This window comes from Zonotrichia leucophrys, chromosome 2 (genome assembly GCF_028769735.1).
Source record: "Zonotrichia leucophrys gambelii isolate GWCS_2022_RI chromosome 2, RI_Zleu_2.0, whole genome shotgun sequence".
Taxonomy (NCBI): Eukaryota; Metazoa; Chordata; class Aves; order Passeriformes; family Passerellidae; genus Zonotrichia; species Zonotrichia leucophrys.
This window is the reverse complement of record NC_088171.1, coordinates 101,684,739-101,712,662: the sequence shown is the minus strand read 5'-3', so window position 1 is coordinate 101,712,662 and position 27,924 is coordinate 101,684,739. Positions and strand designations below refer to the sequence as shown.

General features: G+C 43.3%; 1 protein-coding gene across 1 annotated transcript; it reads right to left on the bottom strand.

The window, feature by feature from the left end:
* Window positions 1-161: 161 nt before the first annotated feature.
* On the bottom strand, window positions 162-27,924 carry APCDD1 (APC down-regulated 1). Its single transcript, XM_064705841.1, has 5 exons — window positions 27,623-27,924; window positions 18,072-18,255; window positions 15,994-16,525; window positions 6,437-6,758; window positions 162-4,427 (listed from the first exon to the last, which is right to left on the bottom strand). The coding sequence occupies exons 1-5, from the start codon at window positions 27,678-27,680 to the stop codon at window positions 3,979-3,981; spliced, it is 1,545 nt and encodes a 514-aa protein (XP_064561911.1). The 5' UTR covers window positions 27,681-27,924; the 3' UTR covers window positions 162-3,978.

Below are 27,924 nucleotides of genomic sequence, written 5' to 3'. Positions count from 1 at the left end.
TATAGTAAAAAGTGAGCTGTTCTGTGCACAAGTTACTCAACATTCAGGTTTTTGGCCGTTTCTTTCCAAGACACCAAACATTTGTTTTACACTTAGAGAGTCAGCAGAACAGGAAACTAACATATAGAAGAGGCAAAAAATCCTTAATTTTACAGTTAGGCTTTTTTTTTTTTATTTCAATCAATAGTTTAACAAGTGCTTAAACTTCCCCAGCAGTTTAATCTGGAACATAGTTGAGAAGAAAAATATCTTCTATAACTTTACAAAAATAAAAAGATTTTTTTTTCTTTTAAAATCCTGCACTTTAGGCAAGCATGCTCTGACTCAAGCAAGACTGACATTATATCTTAAAATACAGACTTCTGTTCATAGAAATGACATTCTACCCCAGGACAGCAGGCACAATAAGTAAATGGTATAGAAACAGAGTAAGAACACTTGTTTTGACTTTTCTGATCCCTTTTGTCCTATTTCTTGAATAGAGCCTCTTGAAACAATTTGCCTAAGAATTTCTTTAGGTTGCCATTTCTTCTGTCAGGTGGATCCTTGAGTAGGATATTACTGAGGGAAAAGCTTTCACCTGTCTTGGCAACACTGGCAACAGCTAAAGATACCAACATTAATGGATTAATTTTTTTTTAAACCTTCTCCATTTCAGCAAGGGACAAATCACCCAGCTTGCAGGTCTTTCACTGCTAAACCACTTGCAGCTTAACCTCTTCAGCAGCCAGGGCTGCCAGCACATGAGGTCAGGTTGGAGAAATAAAATTAATGGAATATCTTGTGTCACATATGTATGTGGTGCTGTGCAGCAATTAATTTAGTGAGTGATGAAACCAAAAGAGGGGGTAAGCTTAGCTCCTCGTTATGTGCCGGCAAGCAAGGAGAAGCCTCACAGAAAATACAGACCAACACATAAACTGTGCACTCTGAAGACTTACAGCTTTGTCCAACTTGACTTGTACTGGCTAAAAGAAAAATTAAAAATATACAGGCACGTGGAGGTAAGCTGGTGCAGCAAATGCTAAGAACCCAGATCATAAAATTGTTTCTGTCAACACTACAAATAAACTACAGAAGTCCCCAGTCAGATTTCATGTAATGCATTGTGAAGACCTTTTAAAAATACTTCCTTTTTAAGTGTCTTTAAATAACAGGGGGAAAAAGAACATTTATGGTACAATTTGTACAGTGAGTTACATTTTCATGGAGTCTAACCATAAACCTTTTAAAACCTAGACCTTTGCAAATCTGTGATTCAAAACAGCTGAGACGTGAATGTGCTTTTGGAGGTTATAACTGGACAGATCTTTCTCTTGAAACTGTTGCAACATTTTTGACATTAGACAATTTACAGAGGAGTCACAAGGCACTAACAAACTGTAGATGATTGCCCTGATAAGTATAGAAAATCATGCTGTGGAACAGCTCCTTTGGTCTTTGCTTTCATCCTGCATCACAAGGATGTGCAGATTTCAGCTGGGATCGAGTGTGTGTGGCACTTGCACAGGCCAGTGACACAGTCTGACAACTCCTAACCACGGATATTTTTTCAGAGATAGGACCACATGGGAGTGGTCAATGGTGGTAAAAGCAGCTTGTCTTGTGTGATTTAAGGAATGCCACACAGTACCCATCCTTTAAAAAAAACCCAAGTGTGAATTCACTCCTGATGCTAGATCTCAAACAGAAGTCAGAAATGCAGCAGGTACTTAGGGGACTTGCTTGACTGTAACAGCTCAGTAGCCCAGTTAGAGAAATGCTGGTATCACTCTGCTGACTACAAAACTCAATCTAGAGAAAACCAAACTCCATGCTGGTTCATAACTACTCTGTCAGAGGCATCCAGCCTCCTTCTTGACCCTCTAGTTAAAACTGTGCTCCCCACCAGCAACTGATCCAGAGCTGGCTCTTCAAGTACATTTGACTGCATGGAGCAAAAAATACATCAAGAAATGCTGATCAGAACAGCTGTTGTTCATTGGACTCAATTCACCACAGCTTTCAGATCCTTCCAACAGGCTGAAGAAGGATCTAACATTAAAAGGATGGATAAATACTTTGTCTGGTGATTACTGAGCCAACCAGAGCTTCATTCCTGACTCTTAAGTAACAGTTTTCTGTGAGTTTTTATTTGTCTGAGGAAAAATATGAAAGATGGGGTCTGACTCAGCAGTGCATCTATCCATGATACTGCTCCTTCCCCCTGTCTTCCTGCTGTCTCAAAACTAGGTGAACTCATTCTGTTCCAACTCTCAGGAAAGTCACATCCATGTTTTCAAGGAATGCTTTTGCTATAGTAGTCAGTATGAAGACTCACTATGTAAAGTTGAAAGACTTTCATTCAAAACATACTTTCCCTAGGATACTGAAAATAATACATTAAAGGTTCTTTTTCTGACACAGTACTGGGCTGGGCAGCTAGCAGCTGCTTATGCTGTGAAGAAACACTACAACCTTTTTCCTTATGTTTCTTACAGACGTTCCTGCTCTTCCTGTGAGCCAAAATGTGTACATCAGTAAAAGCCACAGCCCAAACACACGATTAAGCTACGTTCTCAGTTCATTCCCCATTAAAGCAGGGGAACGTGGCTCATCTATGAACTTCCAACCCCTTGCTGGCCTTAATCATCTCCCCTACTGCTTCCAGAGTCTGCTCTGACCTGCATCAGTGCACAAAAGGATGTATTCACCACTGAGGGAAACCTGAGAGTTTCCAGGGCAGGCTCTAGTTGACAAATGCTCTCTGAAGGCTGTGTCTCTCCACCTTCCCAGCAGTGTCTCCCCATACCAATGCTGATTTAAGCTCCATGAAACCGTGGCATGTGTTGGGACACTTCAGCAAGGAGAAAAGGAAGGACGTGGTTGCATTAGTGCATGTCTTGCTCCTCTCTCTCGAAGACTGGGCTGGTGTTCCTCCATCTGAGGGGGTGTTTCCAGCTGCTTTCTTGTTTTACCAGGAGCTACAGTGTGTTTGCTGCTGTAACCCTTTTCTCTGTTCTTACACAAGGTCAGATGACTAAAAAGACGCTGCTAAATAGGGCTGCAGAACACATTAGATCCCATTTATTTACTCTGCCCACCCAGCTCACCCAAGTACTGCACGTGGAGTTTGTACGGCCTCAGGAATATGGGAAGTGTTTCCTGCAGCCTTGTACTGGCAGCTTACCTGCACTCTGTGCATCTGACAGGAAAATTGCTGCTGCAGGCTGGCTTTGAGGGGGCTTCATTGTAGCTACTCTCTAGATACAAAGGGAGGCCTCGAAGCAATTACACAGCCAAGTTAATTGAATGAGAAAGTACCAAACCACTGGTTATTTTTACAACTTAATGATTGTAAAAATAGCTTAAATTACTTGGAGTATTTTTGTTTTAATTAGGGGTATCAACCATTTAGCACTTTTTGAACAGAGGGCTGTTGATTTGCTGATTCTTTCTGTATTATGAGCTGTGAGATAATGGCAAGATAAATCTTTGTGGGTTTCCTCCTTATATACATATCTACATCAGAGCTGTGAAGTCAGAGGGGGAAGCTGCTATCACAGTACTGGCACAACACCGAGCCCTTCCCCAGAGCTAAATTCTGATGAGAAATCAGGCACTGGGGATAAGAGTACCACAACAGTAAGATGGCAGAGATGACTGAAGCAGGATCATAGAGTTCATCCCAGCAGTTAAAAAAAAAAAAAACAAAAGGAGACCCCTTCCCTCCCCCCAGAAGTCTGCAGTCCTAAAGTGCAATTACTTTTGTGCAGTCGTGTCAGGCCAGGGATCAGACTGGATGAAGTTCAAAGCACAAACATCAAACGAGTGCCGTTCGGGATTCGAGGAGGAAGAGGGAAGTAAGGAAAAGAACAACAGTTCTCAGGCATTCAAGTGCATCAAGAAAATAAATGTCCTTTTCTGTCTGAGGAAAAACAACCCCCAGTCTGGTGGAATCCTGGCTCTGTAGTCATGACAAATAAGTTTTCCTCACTTCTAGCTGAGAATGTCCCAATATGACACAGTACAAATAAACAACAGAGCAAGAGCTGGGGTGCTGCGATATTTTTCCGGTGCCCTGCTGCTGTAGAGCCTGATTTTATTCTCCTCGTGTGACTCTTCAGGTCTGGGCACTGATGAGGTGCACTGAATTAAAGGCATCTGGTAGGAAGTGGCTCTCTTCTCGGGTCGGTCGGGGCTGGAGCCGTCGCTGGGTCTCTGGCCGTTGTAGAGCAGGTACCTGCCCCGGGCATCCTGCTCCATCTTGAAGATCTCGTACTCGGTGTGAGGCAGGCGGATGCCGAGCGCGATGCAGCCGTTGGTGTGGGTGACGTCCTGCTGAACCCCAACCTGCCAGGATCCCTGGGCTCCACACTCGTTGCCGTTGAACACATTGAGCAGCGAGGCTGTGGATATATCCATGGGAGTGACCTTCATGTGATTCACTGTGAGAGAGGAACAGGGGAGCTGTTAGCGGAGGGACGAAAACAACAGCAAAGCCAACACGCACATTGGGGCACACCTGTTAAATCAAAATTGTCTCCCCTTGTTTCTTCTTAAACTTGTTTTTCACATTACAGGTGTGGCCAGCAAATCTAGGAGCACCATTTAATGTCTTTGTGCAAAAATTGCTTTTTGCAAAGAACAACCCCCCTCCAACTCAGCTGAAGAAAACCTGATGGCCACATATCTCAGCCAGAGATTAAGCAGAGCTTTTCATAAATTCCAGACAATCCTTCACAGATAAAGCCTGGTTTGTTGTACTAGGAGATAAGGAAAAGAGGAAACAATAAAACTTTACTCGTGTTTTATTACTGCCTGTATTAATTTGTAAGTGGGGCATTTATCACATATTTTTCATCATTTCTTAACATTTGCTAGCTACCCTGCAAACCTAATAAAATAATTACTTCCCACTGGGAAATCTGTAAAACAACACAATTGCACTATCATCCTATATTACCTGTCCTTTTTTGCATGAATTATAAAATATAGATGACCTACAGAAAGATGTTTTTTCTCATCTCTCAACATTGGCTGCAGCTTGCAGTATCAAATGTAGAACTGCTGCAGTTTCTTTAGTTCTAACCGGCTTGTATTTCAAAGGAGTTTAAGGCATATAAAGTTTCATTTTCTAGCCAAGTTAAAGAAGTTGAGAAAAGTCAAAACGAATGAGCCTGCAGAAGCTGAATAGAGATTTTTCCTGGTGTGTGTTTGACATTGTATATCAAGAAAAAGGTATCTGAATGGATTGGTGCTACCAAAACAGAAGCAAATAACCATCCCTCATGCCTCCCAATATACCAAAATCCCAAATTCTCTTGCAGATCATTTTGTAGTAAGATTTGTTGTGAGCTTTTCCTGAGCTTTTATAAACAGCCATTTGACTCAATAGCTCTACAATTCACATTATTTACTCTAGCTGGAGTAAAAGGTAATTTACAGAAATTGAACCTGAAAGTTTTACCTAAGCCCAAATTAGTGACCTTGATCTGTAAGGTACGTTGGCACAATATAAACCAGAAATGCAAGCTGGATTTGATGCCAGGAGCTGAGCTGGGACATGCTGCACATGCGGCTCTAAAGAGCCAAAGTTCTGACAGGCAAGGGTATCTCCCACCTCCTACGAAAAATCTCAGATAAATAAATTATTTCTTCTAGTTGGATGCTTTTCACAATTAGACCCATGTAAGATGCTTTACACTTCTAATGTGGTAACTGAAATAAGGAGAAGAGCCTACAGAGGGCTTGAGGCTACCAGAGGCTCCGCTGGGGCTGGTGCTGTGGTGGGATGTTGTGTTTTGGAGATGTTTGTTTGTGTGAGTGGCTCAGGCCCCTGAGCTCTTTTTAAGCACGGTTCCATGGGGCTGTTTGCAAAAGAAAGCTTCTCAGCCATGGGTGGCGTCACCACTGAGAGCTGCTTTCCAAAGTACCTGATGGTTTGGGTTGGATACATTTTGTCTTTGCTCTGGCATCTTTAATCAGAGCTGTCTTTAGGGACACCCTTATTTGCTTGAGGGCCCCTTGGGAGCACATGAAAAGATGCATGCTGCTGCATCTGTTTTCCAGAGAAAATTATTTATACCCCTTCAGATCTGAAATGCCTTCTGAAGATGCTTTTTTCTCTCTACAGGAGGAGCCCTAGGACACAGATCTAACCACTTCTCTTAGAGGCTTGACGTCTGGCCACTGGCCTTCAAGATCACTAAGTAATGTGGAATCTTACTTTCTTGTGCGTACTTAAGGACCTCTGCCTCAAATGAGTATTGCTTCAGTGGTGTGAAATGCCATGCAGCTGTATAGTTTGGCTGGGCATTGACACAATGCCTGCAAACTTCCCAAGAATTATGAACTCCTGAAAATCCCGGAATGAAATCATCAGCAACCAAGTCATTATGAGCAAACTGCTCTGGTCCATAACTACCTCCCTCCCTACTGTATCCAGCTACTCTACCTTTGAACACAAACTCCGTGCCACCCATGACTTTGGACGAGTGGACTCCGCGGCTGTAGCGTCCCTTGGCGTAGATGGTGAAGGTGGGGTGCTTGCAGATGGGGTCGGAGTAGTGGTAGTAGTGGCCCTCCCAGGTGTTGTTGTTGTCGTGGAAGATGAAGTGGCGAGTGAGGAAGAGCACCTCCGGCCGCACCTCGCAGCGCTGGCTCACCCACTCTCCGTGCAGCCCGATGGTCAGGTCCGCCTTGGGGGGCAGGATGGGCGGGTGCTGCTCGTCCGAGCGGTAGATGATCCTGCAGGCAATGCAGTTGTGGTCCTGGTTCTGAAACAAAGCAGAGAGGAACCCTCAGTTGGCATCACTTGGGATACAGGGCAGTGTATCAGGCCAGCCACTTCATGCTGAAGTGACACCAGCTCCACACTTTAAGGAATGCATTGTCATTTCTGATCTTGTTAGTGGTACTATTTGGTTTTGTATTCATAAGACTGCACAGCAGAGGGGCATGTAAGAAATTAACTCTCCTGTCTGCATTTATCTGAAATTAACATTTTAGTTCAGGATCTAGAAAAGGCTCTCTTTATCCTTCAAATCATACAAGAAGCTGGCAGATGGTAATTTACTATGATGATAGGGATTTTGCAATGCCTGTGTCAGAAATCAATACATTTGCTGAACTCTTATTTATCTGTCTTTTAGTTGTTAATTTTAGTTGTTACTGTAGATAAACATAGGTGTTATAAGGACTTCTTTCTTTTTGGATGGCACCTTGGGAGAATAGTAACCAGTGCTTTTTAAACTCTTTCAGCTTTGCTGAGCCCTAACACAAGTTTGGGGAGTGTGTGATGTGGCTGGCTGCTGCTGGACACGGTGAAAGCTTTATTATGGCCCTCTCCAGCAGGAACAGGGGCTGTGGTACATGCTGAGCTCCAGGGTGGCTCACCACTGTGGGCCATGCAGCAGCCCCAAGCAGCCAAGCACCCCTGGCCCCAAATGTGAGTACCTGGGGTGTCTTAGGAGGGGCCTGCAGGCTCCAAGTCTGTGGAGAAATTTCAGGCTGAGGCTTCCACCTTCTGAGCAACACCATTTATAGCTACTTCGCATAGACCATTATTCTACATCCTAGGGACACAGAACAGCAGCCATTTCATTGAATTCACTACTGCTGAAAAGACTTTGGATGACTGTCTGGTCTGGGGCAAATATAAACCCTGTTTAATATGTGTAAAAGAAATATATTGTGGGTGTTGTAAGTTGATTCTCTGAAGCTACCTACAGTCATTTTATGGAGGAATTCAGGGCACTAATGAAGATGGTGTGAATGTCACCTCTAAAGTGAGCCAAAGCTGAAGGCAGTGAGGGGAGAAACGCTGACTTCATAGCAGCTCATGTGGACTTTAAAGTAAAAGCAGTGGATATGAGCATTTGTTACAGAGGGTTCTCAGAAAGGCCTCAAAAAAGAGGGCTGGAAAGGTGTACATAGAAAAAGTATTTCTGTAAATCTCCCAGATGGCTGCATGTTGAGCTTTATCTCTTAACTCAGGAAAACACCTCACAGCTTGAATGTGGTGGATGTGAGTAACCTGCCAGTGCGCCTCCCTCTCTCCAGGAAGGACTGAGGAGAGTCCTTGAGAGATGAAAGCACAGGATCTGTGTTGGTTGATCTGAACCACTGCTGGCCCACAGCCCTGCTCTGAGGAGGAAGGAGGTTGGACTTGGTGACCTCCCGAGGGTCTTTCCACCCCTGAACACATGGTCTTCTGGAGACCACATGTGCTGACATGCTCTAAAAATGGATGTAGTCCTTTCCAAACACTGTGGAGCTTGTTACCAAATTTTAAGATACGTTTTTTTCAGCTAAATTGTGCAAGCAGGTTGAGGTCTGTCAGTACCTTAGTGAAATACAAAGAACATTTAATTGAGTAATTTAACTGCAACTGGTGAAGTTAGTGCAGATATATCCACAAAAAGTATCTTTCAGTTATAATAGAAATAATGTTTTTTTTTTTTTTTTTTTCTGGAGATGAAGATGCCAGTGCCTTTTAACCACACATTTCTGTCCTGCTATGGGGCAGACTAGCTGCACTGTTCCCCGACACATTAAGGGCAATGATGACAGTAACTTTATGGCTGTGATTGCCCCACTCACAAAGCCAGAAAGCAAGAAAAAGGCAGTGCTATAAAACTAAAAATAACTTATATAAGTTGAATCTATCAATAGTAGGAGAGAATTTCTGTTACAGTCCCTTCTCTTCTGAAGTGAATTTGAAAGCTTCTATCATCTCCTAGAGGAGACCTTGGCAGAGCAGTGTATTGGTTTGGTTTACATTCACATTTTTCTCCCAGGAGTTGATCCTCCAAAACCAGTTTGTGAGCCAAGGCAATTTAACCTGGGAACCAGGGATTCCTGTTGCCCTTGTTCAAAACCTGAAGAAAACCAAACAACAACTCAGCCTGTTTTCTTTTTTGGTCACCACTGGCCACCATCACACTGTGAGCAGAGGTGACTCCTTTGGCAAACCCCAGGAAGGTCCCTGTCAACTCTCTGTTACTTGTCTGTAGTTCACCTTTGTAGTTCTTTGACCACTGTGGTGCTGAACTACTGCAGCTCTGTGCAGCCCTTCTAATTGTGAAGGCTTTGCCCCAGCTGTGAGGGTCTGGCCAGCTGGGCTGCTAAGGAATGTCCCACTGATGGCCTTGTGGTCACTGACAGTGTGCCCAAATGAAGGGGCTGAGGTAACCAGAAACTTTTTGCATCGAACTGAGTGCAGCAGGGAGAAGTTGGGGTGGTGAGGGAGGAAGCAGAAACATCCCTTTCACAGCTGTGAGACACCAGCTGGCTCCAGCCCCTCGCTGGATATACTCTGAATCCATTGCTTTCTTGAGACCAGCGTTTGAATCTAAGCCCACATAAACCTGTTTTGCTGTGATACTATCTTTCACAATGTTATAAACTTCTTAGTGGAAGAATATGCCACGTATAAATTCCCTCAGTATGACTTTTTGCCCAAGTAATGGACAAGGGAAAAAGCTAGTTCTGTTATGAGGCAATTTGGCTTAATTATGGAGTAATTTATGTTTAACAATTGACTGTATATTTCACTCTTGCTTTTTTAGGTCAGCTGCTCTTGGCTCTTAATTACACTATCTGAGGCTTTGCAAATCACTCCCTTTCCATGTGTTTCAGGGAAAGATTATTTTCTAAAAACAGGCATTCAAAGAAAACAGGGAACAGAGACAAAGGACATTTGAGTCCAAACAGGATTAAGAACTCTCTAGTAAAAAGCTCATTGGGGCATGACATAAACTAAATAGCAATAAAACAAGCAGAGGAGAGGATGAACATCGGTTCTACATTTTGATTATCTTAGGTGCACAGTGCAGTATTTTTAATACTGGGGCCTTGCTAGAAGGACTGGGCCCTAAAATAGCTGGGAGATTCCTTCCCATGAGGGGTGACTCCTTGCAGCTCTGCAGTGCCAAAGCCATAGTGACAATATTCCTCATCCTTCCAGGTGTTTCTTTAAAGCCAATTTCTGAACTAATCCACAAAGCCATGTGTGCCAAAACAAGCCTGAATCTCTGGCTGAAAACTCAGTTCGTGTAGCTGGGGAGAAAACATCTAAAAATTCCCACCAACATTCTTTCTTATCACTCTGTCCTGCTGTCTCAGCTGAAGTGGTAATAAGGACAGAGAGCTCTGGAAGCCAAGCATGGGGGATTCCAATTAAAAAAAGCAAATAAAGATGAGGTTCCTTCATCTTTTTCCCAATTGCTATGGACAGTCAGAAATACTCCCAGCACAATTTAATTTTTTCTTAAGTTCTGTGGAATTCTAAGACTGCCTAAGACTAATTATCTGACATTGGCTATGCCACATAGCATGTGGCTGGGTCTGTCATGTTGTACCCAGCATATCCTTGTTGCAGGGAGACATGAGATGAGAGACCAGGCATTGGATTTCCTCAGGCAGAGGCTCAGGCTTGAACTGTGTGCGCAGTACAGACCTAACCAGAATCCTGGGATGTTGTAGGGGCCAACAGCCACAAAAGCTGGGGTAAGAAACCTCTGCCATGTGAATGCACATATTACCATGAGGGGAAGTGCTGTAAAAGAGGGGAAAGAAAAGCCACACTCAACTATGGCCTTGCACACCTCCTGAATACCACGTGTCACAGGCAGGACTGGTGGGACTGGAATGAATCATACCTGGTCAGGATGCTTTAAGCCTCACCACCCAAGGAAACACAGTACCAGGTGTTAGTGCTAGTAACTAGTGCTGCCAGGATGAGTATAAATGGAAATTCTTGGGAGAACATCAATTCAAGGAAATGCTTCCAGCTCAACAAAAAAAGCTGGATGACTTTGCTTCACACTGCCAAGGAGCCAAGTCCACAGGAAGGACACATTTATGAATTGCTCAGGATAGTATCAGGCTCTCTCCTCCACCACTGTAGATAACTGCAGACCAAGACAACACTTTAAAAAACGACCACAAATTCTCTCCAGTACAAAAGTGATAATTTGCAGGCTTTGCATGACCTCATATGAGGCTGAGTTGACTAATGTGCATTAGGCTGGCTCTGGGGAGTTGACAAGCACGGCTGACACAGTTATAACTCAGCCTGCCAAATGGAATGAAGAGAAACGAAGATTTAAAACTTTAATTAAAAATCTTGAGGCAAGTAAAATGCTGGAGAGAGCGGTAACTCCTTTGCAGAGTTGTCAGATGGATATTTCTTTTGGTAGGGAACAGAGGTGCTGCAAGCAGGAAGGAGGGTGGAGATACGCTCAGATTTATCTGCAAATATATTCTAAGATATTGAGGAATGGTTTTTATTAACTGCTCTTATGAAGGAAAAGATAGTGAAGAAATCTCAAGGCACTACCATTACACAACTGTCTGATCTATGATGTTGATTCTGTTGCCCAACCCTGCATAAAACCGAAATAAACAACACCAATATGAAATGCAAAAGTCTTCTGGTTGTTCTTTTCTTGTATAAATGACTTTAGTGTGGGCAAAGGACAAGAACAAAGAGAAAACCAGACTTCTCAGATGAATGTGCTTGCATGTCATCTGTCCCATTAAAATGATACTAAATTATGGTGAAATGAATGTTTTATGAAGTATTAACAAAAAAGATTCCTGGAAAACCCGAAGGGACAGCTTGAATGTCCATTTTCAAGAATAAAGTATTCCTGAATAAAGCGGCCTTATGTATTTATTATGCCCTTAAAAAACATCCTACCTAGCCCTCTAAACCATGCAATATTACCACTGAGTCTTCCCTGCCCTTTTACAAAAGATGAAGCCACTGTGCTAAGATGCCAAAGGAAGGTGTCTGTAGTTTAGATACATATGCTGAATTGACCTGGAGGCCTGGGCTAGGTTAAATGGTTAATTTTGATCCCTGGTGCTGCATTTGAGTTGTGGCAGGCTTTTACTGCAGCTGCAGAGCAGCCAGCGCTCAGTGCAGACGTGGCACCTTCAAAGGCGCAGGGCCACAGCCAACAGCGCTGCCGAGCACGGCTGGGGCCACCCTCAGATAAAAGCTGCTGCTCCCTCATCTCCTTAGGGCACCACACACACTGGTACTGTTCATAAACCTGGAGTTAACCCACTTGAGCATTCTTCTGAATATTCCTACCTTGCTTCCCCTCATAATTTTCCTAACCAAGAGCTCTTTTCAAGTAAAAATGGACAAAAGGCACCCTTCAAGTGTTGCCTTAATCTAGAAGTCTAGTGGCACCACTCGGACAAACAAAGGAGTTTTGTCTGCCAAAATTGTGCTTTTTGGTTGAGTTTTGCATATTTCTCTGAGGCACTTCATGTGTTTAACATCTATTTATTAACTTATGATTGCATTTCCCTGGGAGCTTCACAAGTACATAGCATTCCCCTAGAGATGAAGTCATTGTGTTTCAAAGAGATGAAGACTCAAATTTTTGAGAAGCACAGGAAACCTTGCACACTTTGCTCTTTCCTGACTAAAGGAAAGCCCAAGAACCAGTCCTTCTCCATACATTGAATCTGTATCAGCTGCAAATTCCAGGTGCTGCTGGAAGTCAGGTCCCAGAGGTAAATAAAGTTGTAATAGAGAATTGATTCATTAGTCACATTTAAAAGGGAAAACATATTACTGAAAGAGTGTGTCCAGCAACTGATTGAGCATGACAAAGAGTGAAGGTTATCCTAGAGTGCTTTTTAGATTTCTTGTGCTGTTCCTGGCCACGATAGCCTTATTCCTAAGTAATGATCTAATCAGAATGACCGGTCATCACAGCCCTGCTTTGATATTTCCAGTTACTCTGTCACATGATGAAATAGCACAAGGAGTTCTTTGTTTACAAAGCAATATTGCTGAGGCAATTACATGTAAAATAAGTCTCCCAGTACTGCTATTGTACACATTTTCTGTAGTTTAGAGCAGACATTTCTGAAGACATTTTCTGTCCTGCACAGAAAATGAATACTGCATTCAAGCCTTCTTCATGCTACAAGTCCCTGTATACTTCTGTGATATTACAACTAACCAGGCAGCCTCCCTGATGTTGTCCTAACTGGGAAAATTTTGTATAACATATGTGATGATGGCCTAGCAGTTCCCCCATCCTGCCCTGCCCAGCCATGTGCTCCCTCACGCTGGCTGAAGAAGCTCCACGTGTGATAGCTTGAATCACTCAATAAACTTGCAACGTCAAGAGACATCAAAGATCTTCATCTCCATTCATCAGCCAGTCCTAACTAGTACCTTGAGCCAGGTTAGAGAACAGCCAAGATAAATCTATATAGTGACCTATTCATCATCTGCACTCAAGAACTTCCACATATTTTACAGGAGGAATTTGTTTAAGGTATGTTCTTATCTAAGAGAGTTCGTAAAGCCTTTAGAGATGACATATTATATGTTTTTATAAGCTCCCTGATTCTATATGAACACTTGAGATACAGTAATCTGTGAATTTATTCAGATTTGTAGCTCAGCATAAAGCTGTCTGCTTTTTGGACAGCCCTTTTGATTTACCATCCCGTGGTGAAATCGCTGCAGGAATTTGGGCAAGGTCCAATTCTATTTGTTTAAAGTCCTGATCATGTGGCTTTGGCATTCCTAACATATCCAGCAATCATTTGTTTTTAATTACCGTTCATTTCAACCACATAAGTAATGAATGTGGCTACCACATCCAACTTACAGGCTGTGTAAACTCTTGGGCTGGGTGGAACCTTCTTCTATATAGAGGCTTAGCTATAAATTTAACTCAAAATGTGAATCCTCTTAACTTATTTTAGGCAGGCCTTTATGAGTCTAAAATAGAAATAAATAAAAAGGAAATGAAAAAAGCCTTAAATGAAAGATTCCACACAATACACCTGATTCACTTCAGAAGCAATTTCCTGGCCTCCCCAACCTCTTGGTATGACTGTAGAAACCTTAAAAAAACAAGTTGATTTAACGTTTCTATTTATTCATGGTGTCCAGTTTCCAGAGGAGTCTGTGACTTGTAGTTTTAAACTCAATTTAGCATTTAAACTCATTTTCAGCTGGGTCCCAGTGGAGCAACAATTAAAAAAGGAAAAGAGTTCAAAAAGGAAGGGTTATAACCTTTCAACAGTATGTTTGCCTGGACTTCCAGAAAAAAAAGGGGAAAAAGCACTTCTGTTACTATTCTTCCTGCTTTTGGCAAACTGTAGGTCAGAGTGCCTGTTGAGAACCTGTTGGTATAGGGATCTTCATGCTTAGGTGCAAACCAACAAACCCACATCCTGGAATCTTTCATAGCAGCTGAAGCAAAGGTTAATTTTCTATGGTATTGCTATTTATATCATGCTGAAAGCCTAGTACCAGCAGGCCCAGCTCCTCTTAGCTAACCTGTCTCAAGAAACACACCTCTCCTATGCAGGATTTGGTCCCTTAAATTTGAACATTGTATTTTAGAGCCACTATATTTTAGAGAGAAAAAGGGATGCTACGGTAGCAGAACACACAGGCAAGAAAATCATTACCTAAAATTACAGCAGGCCTGGACAAAAATCTGAATTTTCTAAAGGTGTCTGAAAGTACGTCTGACTGCTCTGACTGTAATGAAATTACTACAAGGTGGAAGTGTAGGCATTTGCTGTCTTATATATCAGCCCAGAATAAAATATCTAGATTAGACCAGAAAAACTACTCTGCTACAGTGATTTAAATCAAGATTTTGTCTCTCTTTCAAGCAGCTGGAAAAAGATCTACAACGTTTTCTAGAACAGATACAATATAGCTGGTGTCTGATAATTCCTATCTACAGATACCTGTAAGGAAGAGATCTAGCAAAGAACCCTCACAAGCAAATCAGTAAAGTTGATGTGGTTAATTAAAGAAAACCAAAATTTTGCAGAGGATTGTGCTGTGGTACATCTTCTGCTGCTGAAACTCTCTATTTTGGGAAGGTAAGTTCAAAAAGAATACTCAAACTTGCCCTTGGTTTGACAGGATAAGACAGCATAAGAATGACAGAAATTACCACAGTTTTCATAAAGTTTTTTATAAAGCAAAACAGTCAACTGTGGACTAAAATGATCCCTAGGCCAGGCTACAAAGCAATTAAAGGCAGATCACACAATGCTGTATTTCCTGCTATTGCTGATAAGCTGTAACTGATTTTTGAACCATTTGTGATGCGATGACTAAAAATGGTGGTAACCCATTAGCTGGAAGTGATGCTGTGGCAGGGCCCAGCTGGAGCACACTGATGGCAGCAGCACCTGGCAATGTGGTTCCAATTGCTGTCTGCCTTTGAAATGTCAGCAGGAAAGATCTATAACAGCCTTCCTGCTACAGGCCATCAGTGTCTGTGCTTCCTGTTTCAGTTTTATTTAGCTTACTATGGGTTGATCAATTCCCGATGAAACTGAGGGCACTCTGAGGCCCCTTTGAAAACTGAATTATCAAATGGAATTAGAGCCCCATTCAAAATTCACCTGTTTTTCATTTCATTAATGTGTGTGCCTACGTCTGGATCCACGACCTGTGCAGTCCTTCAGTTTTTTCCCCTTCATGCTGCCCCTTCCATGTGTTTACCTTCCAATTTCCTTGTCTCTTCTTCAGGTTATGGATAACCCGACTTCCATCTGCTGATATTCATATTTGATTTCCTCTCTCCCTGGTTGCCCCCACAGCCATAGAAGTATCCACTGATGCCTGTTCCTCTTCTGCTATCTCAGTTCTATATGAAACCTTGCTCTCAGCTGCTAGCCTACAGCCATGGTCCCAGCCAACCACTCCCACTTCTGCCTACAAGTCTCTGATTCCATCTTCAGAGTGGCCTTTACTGAGTTTACTTCATGAGATTACTTTTTTCCATATTTGCAGTCACATAAACTGCAGCAAAGTTACTGTTCTCACAAAGTCAGTTCTGTTATCTTCTGTTAATTATGGCTGTAATCAACCCCCTGTATTAGAAGCACACGTAGATTTTAGGTTACACCAGTGCACTTACTCAGAACAACTGAGTGATTTGGGCTTTATCAGCAATGTCTTAAAACGAGGACACATGCAAACCCCCAGACACGTACCTTGGTATTTTGAAGAGGAGGCTGGTAACTAGAGGGCCGATAGAACCTCCTCTGAGTAGCATCAGTGTGAATGTCTCCCAGGAATAGCTCCTCCACAAGGTGGTCTACATTGAGGTGCAGGTACTGCTTTTCCACACGGATCAGCTGCAGCTCGTGCATGGCAAAATTCAGAGCTTTGGTGCATTCACAGCCGTTCTCTTCTCTCAGCAAATCATAGCTCACATTGTGCTCCCAGGGACTACCTCCTGGGATAAATCCAGGGCACGTCTGGTTCACCAACTCGCTCAATTTTTTGGCTACGGCTTCGTTGTGGCTTATGATCTGCACGCTGCGGAGCTGGTAGTCGGCCTCGGTGCCGCCGCGGATGATCCAGGACGCCTGCCGGAGGCGAATCTTGCCGCGAATGACCAAGGTGTAGATGGGGTTGGTGCAGCGATTGCCTCCGTAGTAGAACTGATAGGCCTTGAAGGTGTTGTTGTGGTAGAACCTGTAAGACCTTGTGATGAACTCCGGGCCCGCTCTAACTTCGCAGCTGTGGGAGGAAACGAAGTGCGGAAACAAAATTTTAGCAAGGTGGCACATCATGGGCAACATGACCCACGTGGGTCCACAGAGACACCTGGGTGCTTAAATCCCTCCAGCAGGAATAGGAGAAAATAGGAACTAGGCATCTGTGGCCTGCCAGTTATCCAACAGTTCCCCCTGCTGCTATTAACACACTGCTTCATGGTGATCATATCTACTAAAGGCTTTATCCTGTAGGCTTAAATACTTTGAATTGTGTTTTGCTTTTGCCTTTTGTCTAGGGACCACCATGTGACTCAATTCTTTGTTGAAAATAGTAGCAGCTTATTAACATCTATTGCTCTCTTTTGCATGGTAGATTTAGCAGAATGACTGATAACATCAGAAAGTGAAATGTCATATGTCCAGGGAACAGCAAAAAGAACTGGCTTATAAGCTGCTCTAGAAGCTTCTCTGTGTAACTCCATGATCTCTGGTCTGCTGTGGATATGCAGGATCCTACCCTGAGCTTTTCCACTCAAAAATTCAACAATACTCAGGTTCTGTCAGTTCTTTCTCTTTCTTCCCAATGACCACCCCCTCCCTTTTTTTTTCCTGGCAGTGTAAATGGCAGTTAAATTCCACTTCCTGTAGGAAGTCCTCCTGTGCCTTCAAACTTGTTCCCCTTGTCACCTTTCACTGCTTAATATAAACAGAACTGTAGAATTGTTAAGGTTGGAAAAGACCTCTAAGACCATTGAGTCCAGCCTTTAACCCAGTACCACAATGTTCACCACCAAGCCATACCCCAAGTGCCACATCCACACGTCTTTTGAACACTTCCAGAGACGTTAACTCCACCACTTCCCTGGGCAGCCTATTCCAATGCCTGAACATCTGAATTTCTTCACTCTTACAGTGAAGGAATTTTTCTTAATATCTAATCTAAACCTCCCCTGGTGGAACTTGCGACCATTTCCTCTCATCCTGAAATACACTCCTTTCTGTTAAAAAAAACCCCAGTCTTTCCTACTGCAAGTCACTTCCAATGAGCTTGTGAATATTGCCTGCCGAGACACAGAAAGCAAAACAGCTCTCTGAAACACAAGTCACCAGATATAAAGAGCAACAGAACTAGTGAAATACAGCTTCTTGATTTCTTTTGCTAATAAAACCTGTGCTAGACCAATGCTCTGAAAACAAGAACCCATTCAATGGATCAAGAGCATGGAGACAAATATAGTACAATGTTATGTTCGAATGAGCATCCATTTTGGCAGCTTGGTAGGCTCTTTCCTATTCAGAGAGATTTAAAGATATTTCACAGCATGCTGCTTAAAATCCAGACAATAAATTGATTCATCAAGACAGCTTTATGGCATGCTATTTTAATGTTCATAATGCTGCTCCTTCTCCTTTTATGCATAAACATATAGAGAGCATCTGGAATTTAGAGCATCACCATCTAAAGAAAATATTTCTGTTGTTGAAAGTGGGAATATTCATCCCTCCCTCTCTGCTTTTTTATCAGCTTCTCTTCCCCATCCCAAGCACTTTGTTTTATCTTTCCTTACCCAGTAGAGACCCAGTGGCCCTCAATATTGGGAGGCATCTGTACGGTGATGCGGGCTCCATTGTGAAGGTGTTTCAGCATATGATGGCACTGTGACTCCTTGAAAGCCCTCCAGGCACTCTTCTCCAAGGACCGAGGGTAGGTCCTGCTGTCGGGGTGCAGGAGAGCAGAACCTTCTCCCAGCCCTGTGACAGAAAGTGTAAATTACATCATGAGACCCTGCTGAGTTGGGCTTCAATATGATAAAGGACATTGTGACCATTTTGTGTTGAATGACACTTGTTCATATTGTTATGTGTCTGGGCAAACACTGTTTACATTTATTTTCTCTTATGAAAACAAACAAAAAAAAAAGGGAAGCTCTTCCTTTCTGTCATAAGCCACTAAATAAATTTATGAAATAAACTGAGGAAAAGAGCTCAAACTGAAGTGCTGTGTTTCCACACCCAGGAGATGTGGCTCTGAAACTGAACTTTAGAGACACCTCTGTAATCTCTGGTCAGGACAATCAAAAACCTAGACTTTCAAACTTTCAGAAAGTTGCATCCAGATCCGGACACAAACTTTGCGGTTTCAGCCTTCCTCTAATTTGAACACTTCTATAATAAACTTGCAAATAAAGACTACTCTTTAAAGTCAAGGGAAAACAGATATTAAAAGCAAAGCCTCTGCACACAGGAAGCCTCTGTGATGACTGAGGTGGTCAATTAAAGGCAGATCCTTCTATTTTTATTTTAAAGGGGAAAAGGAATTTCAAAAGCTAACTTTATCTCCAGCACACAGTAATTTTGGTTTCTAGTAATGTATACATTCAAAATTTACTAGCATGCTCTCTACACAATATTAATTGAGCAAAATGAATACATAGCTTCAAAAGGAATGTGCCTTTACTCTTTTAGACACAGCCTGCTCTTAGATATGTTGGAAAACATGGATCAAAAGAAAACCCCACATCTAGGGGTTAAAAGGTGACAAACACGAACCTTACATAACATGTTGGAAACTCTATTACATTGCCAGAAGTAATTTGAGCACCAGAGGGCTACAAAATGGGCAAGGGGTGGGGTGAAGGGGCTGTTTGGGTGCCTGGGAGGTTGGGGCAGCCATCTCAGGAAGGGATGTCTCACTGTAAGAGCTTCCAGGGGCAGGGTCTGGGATTCATCCCCATATTTTCCGCTGCCTTCTCAGCTGACCTGGATAAGAAATGGGGCTGTTGGGAGTCACCAGTGGGAACCACCCAGTACAGGATCCCATGCTTTACGCCCCAGGCCCCATCTGACATTTGGGCACATGCCCAGTGTTAGGTAGACACTTTCTTAAGTCTTTCCTATTTCCTATTAGAAAGAATAAAAAAAAAAAAAAAGGAAAAAAAGAAAAAAGAAAAGAAGAAAAAAAGAGAAAAAAATAAAAAAGAGAAAAAAAAGGAAAAAAGGTGATTTATTATGTTGGCTAGGTCTTAGATCTTCTGGAAGAAACTTGGGTAGCACCTGGGAAAATGGCATTGCCAAAATTATAAATACATGTCAACCATTTAAAAACAGCAATTCCTCAGCTAAACAGAAGCAAAGACTTGTCCAGGAGACAGGGTAAAAAATGATCAGAAAGAACACAATAAACACTTTAACCTAAACAGTGCTCACCATTGAACAACACTGGGATTTAATGAGATTAATGAATACAACCTCACAAAATCTTTTCTGGAAAAACTGATAGCTTTGTTATGTTGCAGGTAGCAAACAATTCTTCAATGTGAATGAGAATTTATGGCCTTGCTTTCTATAGGGTAATAAATACTAGGAATACTTTGATATTTGAGCACACTGCCTGAGATACCCTTACAGAAGCCTGATTTTCAGGGGATCAGTACTTCTCCCTTTCTGGATGTCAGAGATTTCTCCGGTATTTCTACACTGCTGAGCCGAGTCACTCATGCTAGCACCAAACAGCTTCCACTCTGCAGCCAGAAACAGTATGGGCATGACAGGGTGATGCTCTGCTTGAACTGACTACATCTTTGGAGAGGCAGGACTGACTAGGCTGGCTCTGTGCTTCATGTCCATGCAAGGTACATGGCAGAGGTTGTAGCCACCAGCACTATCTTTCAACATGGTGTCTCCTGCAGACAAATTATCTCACATTGAAAAAAGACTTTGAAAACTCGCATTTCCTTTGAAGTTGTTGAACGTTTGAAATTTGCCATCAGAAGAAAGTTTTGAAATTGTTCAACGGGCTATTTTCAATGCATATTTATTGTACCACTGCTTTTATGCAGCTGTATTTTGCCTAGTTCATGCCATATGACTCATGAATACAGATGCATTTAGAAATGATTTATTCATTTAGACATACTTGGGGATTTAATTTCTTCAAGCAAAAATCCTTCTTTGGGAGGACACCATCTTGTATGTGCACATATCAAAGAAAAAACTCAGTAACCACATCAGACAGTCCCAATTATTCCCTGAAGGAAATAATAAAAAGAAGGAGTTTTTGAAAAGGAGTCAAACTTTATGTGGTATTATACAGCATCTTCTTTGATACAGCTCAGAAGCAATTGTATCTCAGCTCTCCATGTCACATGAGTGTAGTTCTGTCTGCAACTTGCAAATGATAAACTGCAGGTAGGGAATAGCAGGGAGATTTCCATTGACAGGCCTAGAGGAAAGAGGGTATTTGTTTGGGACTCTATCCATCCAACCGTGACAAATGAAGGCAAGAACAAATTCAGGTAATCAAGAGAGGCATGAGAACATAATGATGGCTGCAGAGACACAGGGAGAGATGTAGAAAACACAAACTTAGAATGGTTTGGGTTGGAAGAGATGTTAAAAATTATCCAGTTCCACTTCCCCCTGACCATGGGCAGGGACACCTTCTACAGGACCAGATTGGTCAAGGCCCCATCCAGCCTGGCCTTGAACACTTCCAGGGATGAGGCAACCACAACTTTCCTAGGCAACTTGTTCCACTGACTCCTCACCCTCACAGTAAAGACTTTCTTCATAAAGAAAGAAAGGATTGGATTTAGATCTAATCTAAACCTGCCATCTTTCAGTTTAAAGCTGTTCCCCTTGTCCTATCACTAAATGCCTCCATAAGAAGTCCCTATCCAGCTCTCTTGCAGGATCTCTTTAGGTTCTGGAAGGTGCTCTAAGGTTTCCCCAGAGCCTTCTCTTCTGCAGGTTAAACAACCCCAGCTCTATCAGCCTATTGCCACAGGAGAGGTGTTCCAGCCCTCTGACTATCTTTGTGGCCTCCTTTGGACTTGTTCCAGCATGTCCACGAACTTCTTATGCTGGAGACCCCAGAATGGAACACAGAACTCGAAGTGGGATCTCCCCAGAGCAGAGGGACAGAATCCCCTGCCTTGCCCTGCTGCCCACTCTGCTTTGGATGCAGCCTGGGATATTTGGCTTTCTGGGCTCCAAGTGCACATATTGAGCTTCTCATCAACCAACACCTCCAAGTCTTTGTCCTTGGGGCTGCTCTCAGTAATGCTAAACAACATCACAGGACCAGAATATCAGAATATGAAATACAGTATAAGATTGAGAGACAGCAATGGGACCTTTACCTATGTTTGACTTGCTGGAGCAAGTAACTACTCAATTTAGTGCAAACTTCTTCCTTACAAAGAAGTAATTTCAACACTTTTGTAGTTACTGACATATTCCCGTAGATACAGCTGCCACACAAAGGAGATGTAACTTCCCCTTTTACCATCTGCAGGTCAAATACTGAGACCAGTGATATGCTCCCCACACAGAGCAGTAAATCAAACCCCATCTTCTGTGTTTTTCCTCCCAGCAGGTGCTCAGAGGCAGTGCAGTGCCCCCCTGCCCCACCCTCGGCAGTGCACACGAGGTGTTCTGCAAAACTGAGGGACTGCAGGGATGATTCACTTATTTTAAAAGATCCATTTGGCCATGCTAAATGAGACATTGCTGGAAAGGCTCAAGGTTAAAACATGCATTCACAAAACTGGGAAAAGAATTTCATGACTCTTTAGAAGCCCACTTTGGATAGTAGATGCAGTTGCAACATAGTTGGAGCCATTACTTTCATTCAGAGAGATCCAAGTCTGCTATTCTCTATAGCACTGACAGATGGTAGGTTTCAGTATCTCCATGACTGAGTATCTCAGACTCAACTGAGAATATTTCAGACTCTCTCTGACTGACTGTTTGAATTTTTGTGTGTTATCAAGGAATATTACCCACTTGTTAAAAAACAGAAACCCAAAAATCCACCCACTATGCTACTAATCAAAAGTGTGACAGAATTCAAACAAACAAAAAAATCTTTGTGTGAGACGAATAACAATAATTTTGTGAAGCGTCTGGTTGGCTCTCACTTTAGCTACACCAAACCAGAGATTGGTGTGATTGTATCCCCTGCCCCACAGCATTTGTTTTCACAAAGGAGCAAGTTCAAAAGGAAAAGGAAAATTCCAGAATTCACTTGAAATACCAGGTGGCAAAACAAAAGCATGTTATGATGAGCTGATATCCAGCTTCCCTTTCAAAATGAAGCCCTAGCAGTGACACAGCTTTAGCATGAGAGGTGCTACAGCTCACTGGGGATCCCTGCCCAGACCCTCAGAGATCACACAGGTCTTTGAGGGCCTGTGATCTCAGATCACACTTTACAGGATCCAACATCCATCGGAGTGGGAAAAGTGGAGGCCGGCACAGCTGCCACGCCAGTAAGACGTGGATAGGAGCATGTACCACACCAGACAGAGGGCTTCAGGCTCTCATGTTGACCTATAAACCTGTATCTGATGTGGGAACAACCATTCAAGATAAAAATAACTGTTAAGGGAAGATAGGTTACTTTCAAGTTCTTCAAAGATTTCTGCACATAGCTGCGAGTAAAATACAGATCTTAAAAGGGCAATCTGTTGGCAGCCCATTACCCAAATGTGATTCAAAAATGGTTATGACAAAGCTCTCTGCCAACATTTCTGAAAAAAACTGCAAGCTGCTAGAATGAATGTTTTGGTTTTCTGAAAAACAGCATGCAAATACTGTACAATTGCAACAAAGATAATACGTAGAGTTGTGCTTGAACACAGATAGTTTTAATTTAATTTGTGCCTCAACACCCAGGCCAAATTCTGTTCAGAGCTATGCCAGACTGCTAAAGCACAAGGCAAATAATCTTAAACTGTTTAGATTTTATCACTTTAATGAATGTCTCTACCAGAATCTAAACCACGGCTTCGAGCATGTCCAAGTGTAGCGCTTTAAACCAGTCTGAAAGCTACCAGGTGTTCAGCAGGTTCATCCTTTGCTAGATCGTTGGAGACATGTTACCTCAGAGTAGGATTCAAACCTGGCTTTAGACTGGGATTGCTCAGCAGGAACCACTTTTTTTTCTCCCTAATTTCTAGTGACGTAAATACAGAAGAACAAAATTTTATTTTGAAGTAAAACAACCTGGAGTGATAGCATAAGTTCAAAATAAGCAATGGCTTAATCTCTGACAGAAATATTTTAACATTCATGCTTTACTCCTGCAGCAACCTCTTTTCAAGTTAGAACTTGTCTGAAACTGGAAAAACCTTACAACAGATAAAGAAAAATTGGCTGGATTAACTTTATAGCTCTCCTTATCTGGGCAGTTGCCCTGCACAATTAAATAAATAGACATTTGGATCATGCTCTTTCTTGATGAGGGATAGTGTCAGATAATGCCTATGACAGGCTTTTAGCTCCAGTGCAAGCTTACATAATTGCCATGGAGAATATAATGTCCTGTTACCAAGCCACGAGCTGTGTTTACCAGTGTTTTCCCTGCACTTGAAACTTCAAAGAGTCCTCGCAAGACTGGGGCCCAAATTAGCTACTACAAACAAAAGGGTTGGGAAAGGAAAGCCGGGTTTTATGGCCAGGGAAGCAGACAGGACAATGACTTCCTTTCACATGTATCTGTTGCCTCTCTTGTGCACACAGAGTTTCCAAGGGCAGCTTTTGAAGAGAGGAAAAATGAATGCTTAAGAACATGGAAGATCCTGAGGAGGGATCCAAAGTATGTCTTCATGGGACAGCTAAAAAGAAATCCCCTCAAAGCTGGCAGGGCCAGCATGGAGGTCCCCTGTTACCCTATAGCTTGGTCCTCATTCAATGCCCTCTCTTGGAAGAGGTCAGAGAACCAAGAGCCCAGCTGTTACACAGCCCTTAACTTCTGCTTAGCTGAAGTTCTAAATTGGGATTAGCTGCTGCTATGTGTGCAAGGTGAAATGGCACTGCCCAGAAAGAGGGCTTCTTTATGAAACCCTGAAGGGTTAAAGCCCATCTTCCTTCAGGGCAGTGGGAACTCTGCCCCTGACAGGAATGGGTGCAGTGCTGGGATGTCTGTGCAGTTCAGTATCAATGGTAGTTTGGTCTTGCCCTCTGTGCAAGAAACATCTGCCCTCTGTCAGAGCATCTGCTCCATCCTGTACCCACACCTTGGCACTGGGGTTTATTCATGCTGGCTGTCCCCAGCTCCCCTGGCACTTGTGTCCAAGCGAAGAAAGTGCTAAACAAACTCACTACAGATAATCCTGCCCTCTACCAGCCCTAAATAGTCACCTCACTAATGAAATCCTACCCTTGCCTTGGATAGCTGACGGTGTTTGCCTCCAGTGCAGGTGAGGCACTTTTGGGCCCCACTGTGTGCCAGCCTACTTTCTACAGACACCCTACAGAGCACAAAAAAGTTGTCCTCTCTGTTGATGACATCAACATCTTACCACTGAGTTAGCCCACAGTCAAGCTACAAAAATGAGTGAAATGGGATTTACTCTGACAAATGTGTGAATAAAATTTAGTCCATCTTCTAACTCTCCCTGCTAACTCTCCAACTCTTACACTAAGCACTGTCTTCCCATCTTTTTATTGTCTTCCAGATTTTGAAATGCGTTATTTAACTGAGGAAACAGACCACATGTCTCTAGCACAGAGCACAATATATGTTCACTCTATGGCTATGGGTATTTATATCTCCTGATGCATTTACTTATTATTTTCCTGAAAAAGTTTTGAAATAAAACACTACTACATAACTAATTTAAGCAACACTGCCAGAGAACTTTTAAAAGCATAAAAAGTTTTGCTCTGAAAAGCCTATCAGTCTTGTTTTCATCATCTTTATTAGTACCATTTCCATGATGTTATCAACTAATTGTTTTAAAGTTTCTAACTCATTACTCTAACAGTAGCATAATCAGAAATATACTAAAGCTTTTTTTTAAGCATCTGTATTTATAAAAAGAAAAGGTTATGTTTACAAAATAAATTACCCAAATTTGTTTTAAATCCACTTGAACGTAGCTCTTATTATTCAGGTTTTTTGGACTTGAATGATCTTAGTGTTTGACATCTGAAACTTCTGTGGCTTTTTGTCTAAGCAAAGAAAACAGTGATAATGGACAACTTCCAGCTGCAAAGCTGGTTTTTTTTGTTTTTTTTTTTTTTGTGACACTGTACATGTACAGGTTTTATTTTGATTAATGAAGACTAGTTATTCCAAATTTCAACTCAGTGACGTTAAAGCAGGCATTTCTTAATATAATGAAAGCAGAAGCTTGAGCCTTACAGGACATTTTAACTTCTGTCACAAAGCTTTAAGCCCTAAAAAGCCTCAACCACCCACCCACACTCACTCACTTTTAACCCTCGAACTGCCATATGCAATAGAAATCCAGAAAGAAAATGCTGCACGCTGCAGAGAGGCTTAACACTGCAGTCCCCTAGGATCGCTGGTTATTCTTACACATTAGCAATGTGGGATAGCTGCGGATCAAAGGATGCTTCTACTGATTTTATGGCATGGATGGAAAAGCTCTAGACTAAGTTAAAGCCAACAGGGTAAAGACATTTCCATGAGCTATATTTCAGTGCCACTGATATAATTTTCAAGTTTGTAAGAGGGCAGTAGTTTCCATACTCTTGAAACTCTGATCCAAACTGTGGACTGCTACGTTACCAAGGTCCTTGTCTTCATATACAAGGCAGTGAGTTGTATCTTTCTACAAGAACTTTGGTTTATGTTGTTTGGTGAAATATAACTGCAGATGGAAGAAATGGATGACTTTTCTTCATCATCCTCTTTTGGCAGCTGCTGTTTTGATCTGATCACTGGCCCTGATTTGTTTCCTGCTCCAGCCAGCACTCAGCTCTGCTCTGTAATTCCAAGCAGATGAGCCAGGGAGTCCAACCCTGCAATTACACCTCCTCTCTTTACCCTCTAACTTCAAGTCTCCCATTTCAACTTTTACATCTCAGATCACAGAGTTTAAAGAACACCTCTGGCGTCCTGTCAGCTCTGGCTCAGCTAAACATGTTTCTACGCTCTCCGGATCTCATAGCTGAGCTGTGAGAAGAGTATTGACCCCCTCCTGGGGATCAGAGCCTCCTACTCTTTCTTTCTCTAAACAAAATATACCATCAGAAGCCCATGCTCTTTATTATTTATTAAATACCATAGTGTGTGCTTAGCACTTGTACAAACACAGAGAGAGACAATCCCTGCTTCACAAAATCAACCCCAGGAACAGCTTTGAAATCCTCAATCCCAGCTCACAGATCTCCCACTGAATCCATGTAGGTCACTTGCATTTTAACAGTTAAAAAAATTCCCCTTTTTACGACTAAGCTTGGGGTCCTAAGAAATTTAACTGATGGAGGCTGGATGCTACAAAGGACTTCAGAATTGGGAACACTCTCCAAAATGATGCTGAATAGCTTGAGTCGCACTTTCAGAAGGATATCATAACCAGATTTTTCAAATCTGGCTGCCAAATGTTAGACATACCTAAGCAGCTCATTAAACTGCCTCCTTTTCAGAAGTTTCTCTTGAAGAACACTGGCTCTCTGAAAAGATCAGTTATCTGTTTAAAGGCCTAAAAACGAATTTACAAGATAAGCTTTCAAGTTTAAATACGCTGACTTTTCTCACTAAAATTTTCCCTGCAGAGAGATGTCAGTCCAGGGTTAAACTGAGAGGCTGTCAAAGCAGGAGTGTGTGTAAGAACACTGAGAATTTTTGTGCTCTGTAGCAAAACAATTTTAGTTGCGCACAAGATCCGGTGCTGGCACACTTTGCTACCGAAGCCTTCCCAGGTAACATCTCCACGCCAAAAAACGCTTCCCGATAAGAGGAAGAACGCGGGCCCCGCAGGGCGTCTCGGTCAAACGCGCCGGAGTTCGGAGGTGAGTAAAGAAACTTTGTGTGAGGTGCCCGGACCAACCGCTCCATCCACGGAGCTGCAACGCAATCCGCCGACACCCGCTCGGCAGCGGGGCGCTTTCCGCGCGGTTTTACCCACACCGGCGGTGCCGCTCCACGCGTGCTGCACAGCGGTGCCGCTCACACGGCGGTCAGGCAGAGCCACGGGGGCTGCCCGCTTCCCATCCTCCGCCCGGGCAGGCGGGACCCAGCGCCCGCGGCCACCACGGGAGAGCGCACCCACCCACCCGCGCCCCTCTGCGCCCCCAGGGCGGCTCCGGGCCCCCCGCACCCCAGCGGCTTTGGGGGGCCGAGCCGCGCCGGCAGCGCACTCACCGTGCAGCAGCAGGGCTGGGAACAGGTACCGCACCAGGCTGCCGTACGGGGCGGACATCTCCCCGCTCGCAGCGCTCCTCGCCCGCTCCTGCGCTCCGGCCGCCGCCACTCCCGCCGCGCCGCCCGCGCCTCAGCGCCGCCGCGGGCAGCCCACGGCCCGGCGCTGGGGGGCAGGCGGCTGGCGGGCCGGGGACACGGGCACCTTCCGGGACCGCCGCCGCCGCTCCTCAGGGCTCCCGCCCCGCACGCCACCGGCCCGGCAGGGCTCCGGCTCGGCCGCCGCCGCTCGGTGCCCGAGGATG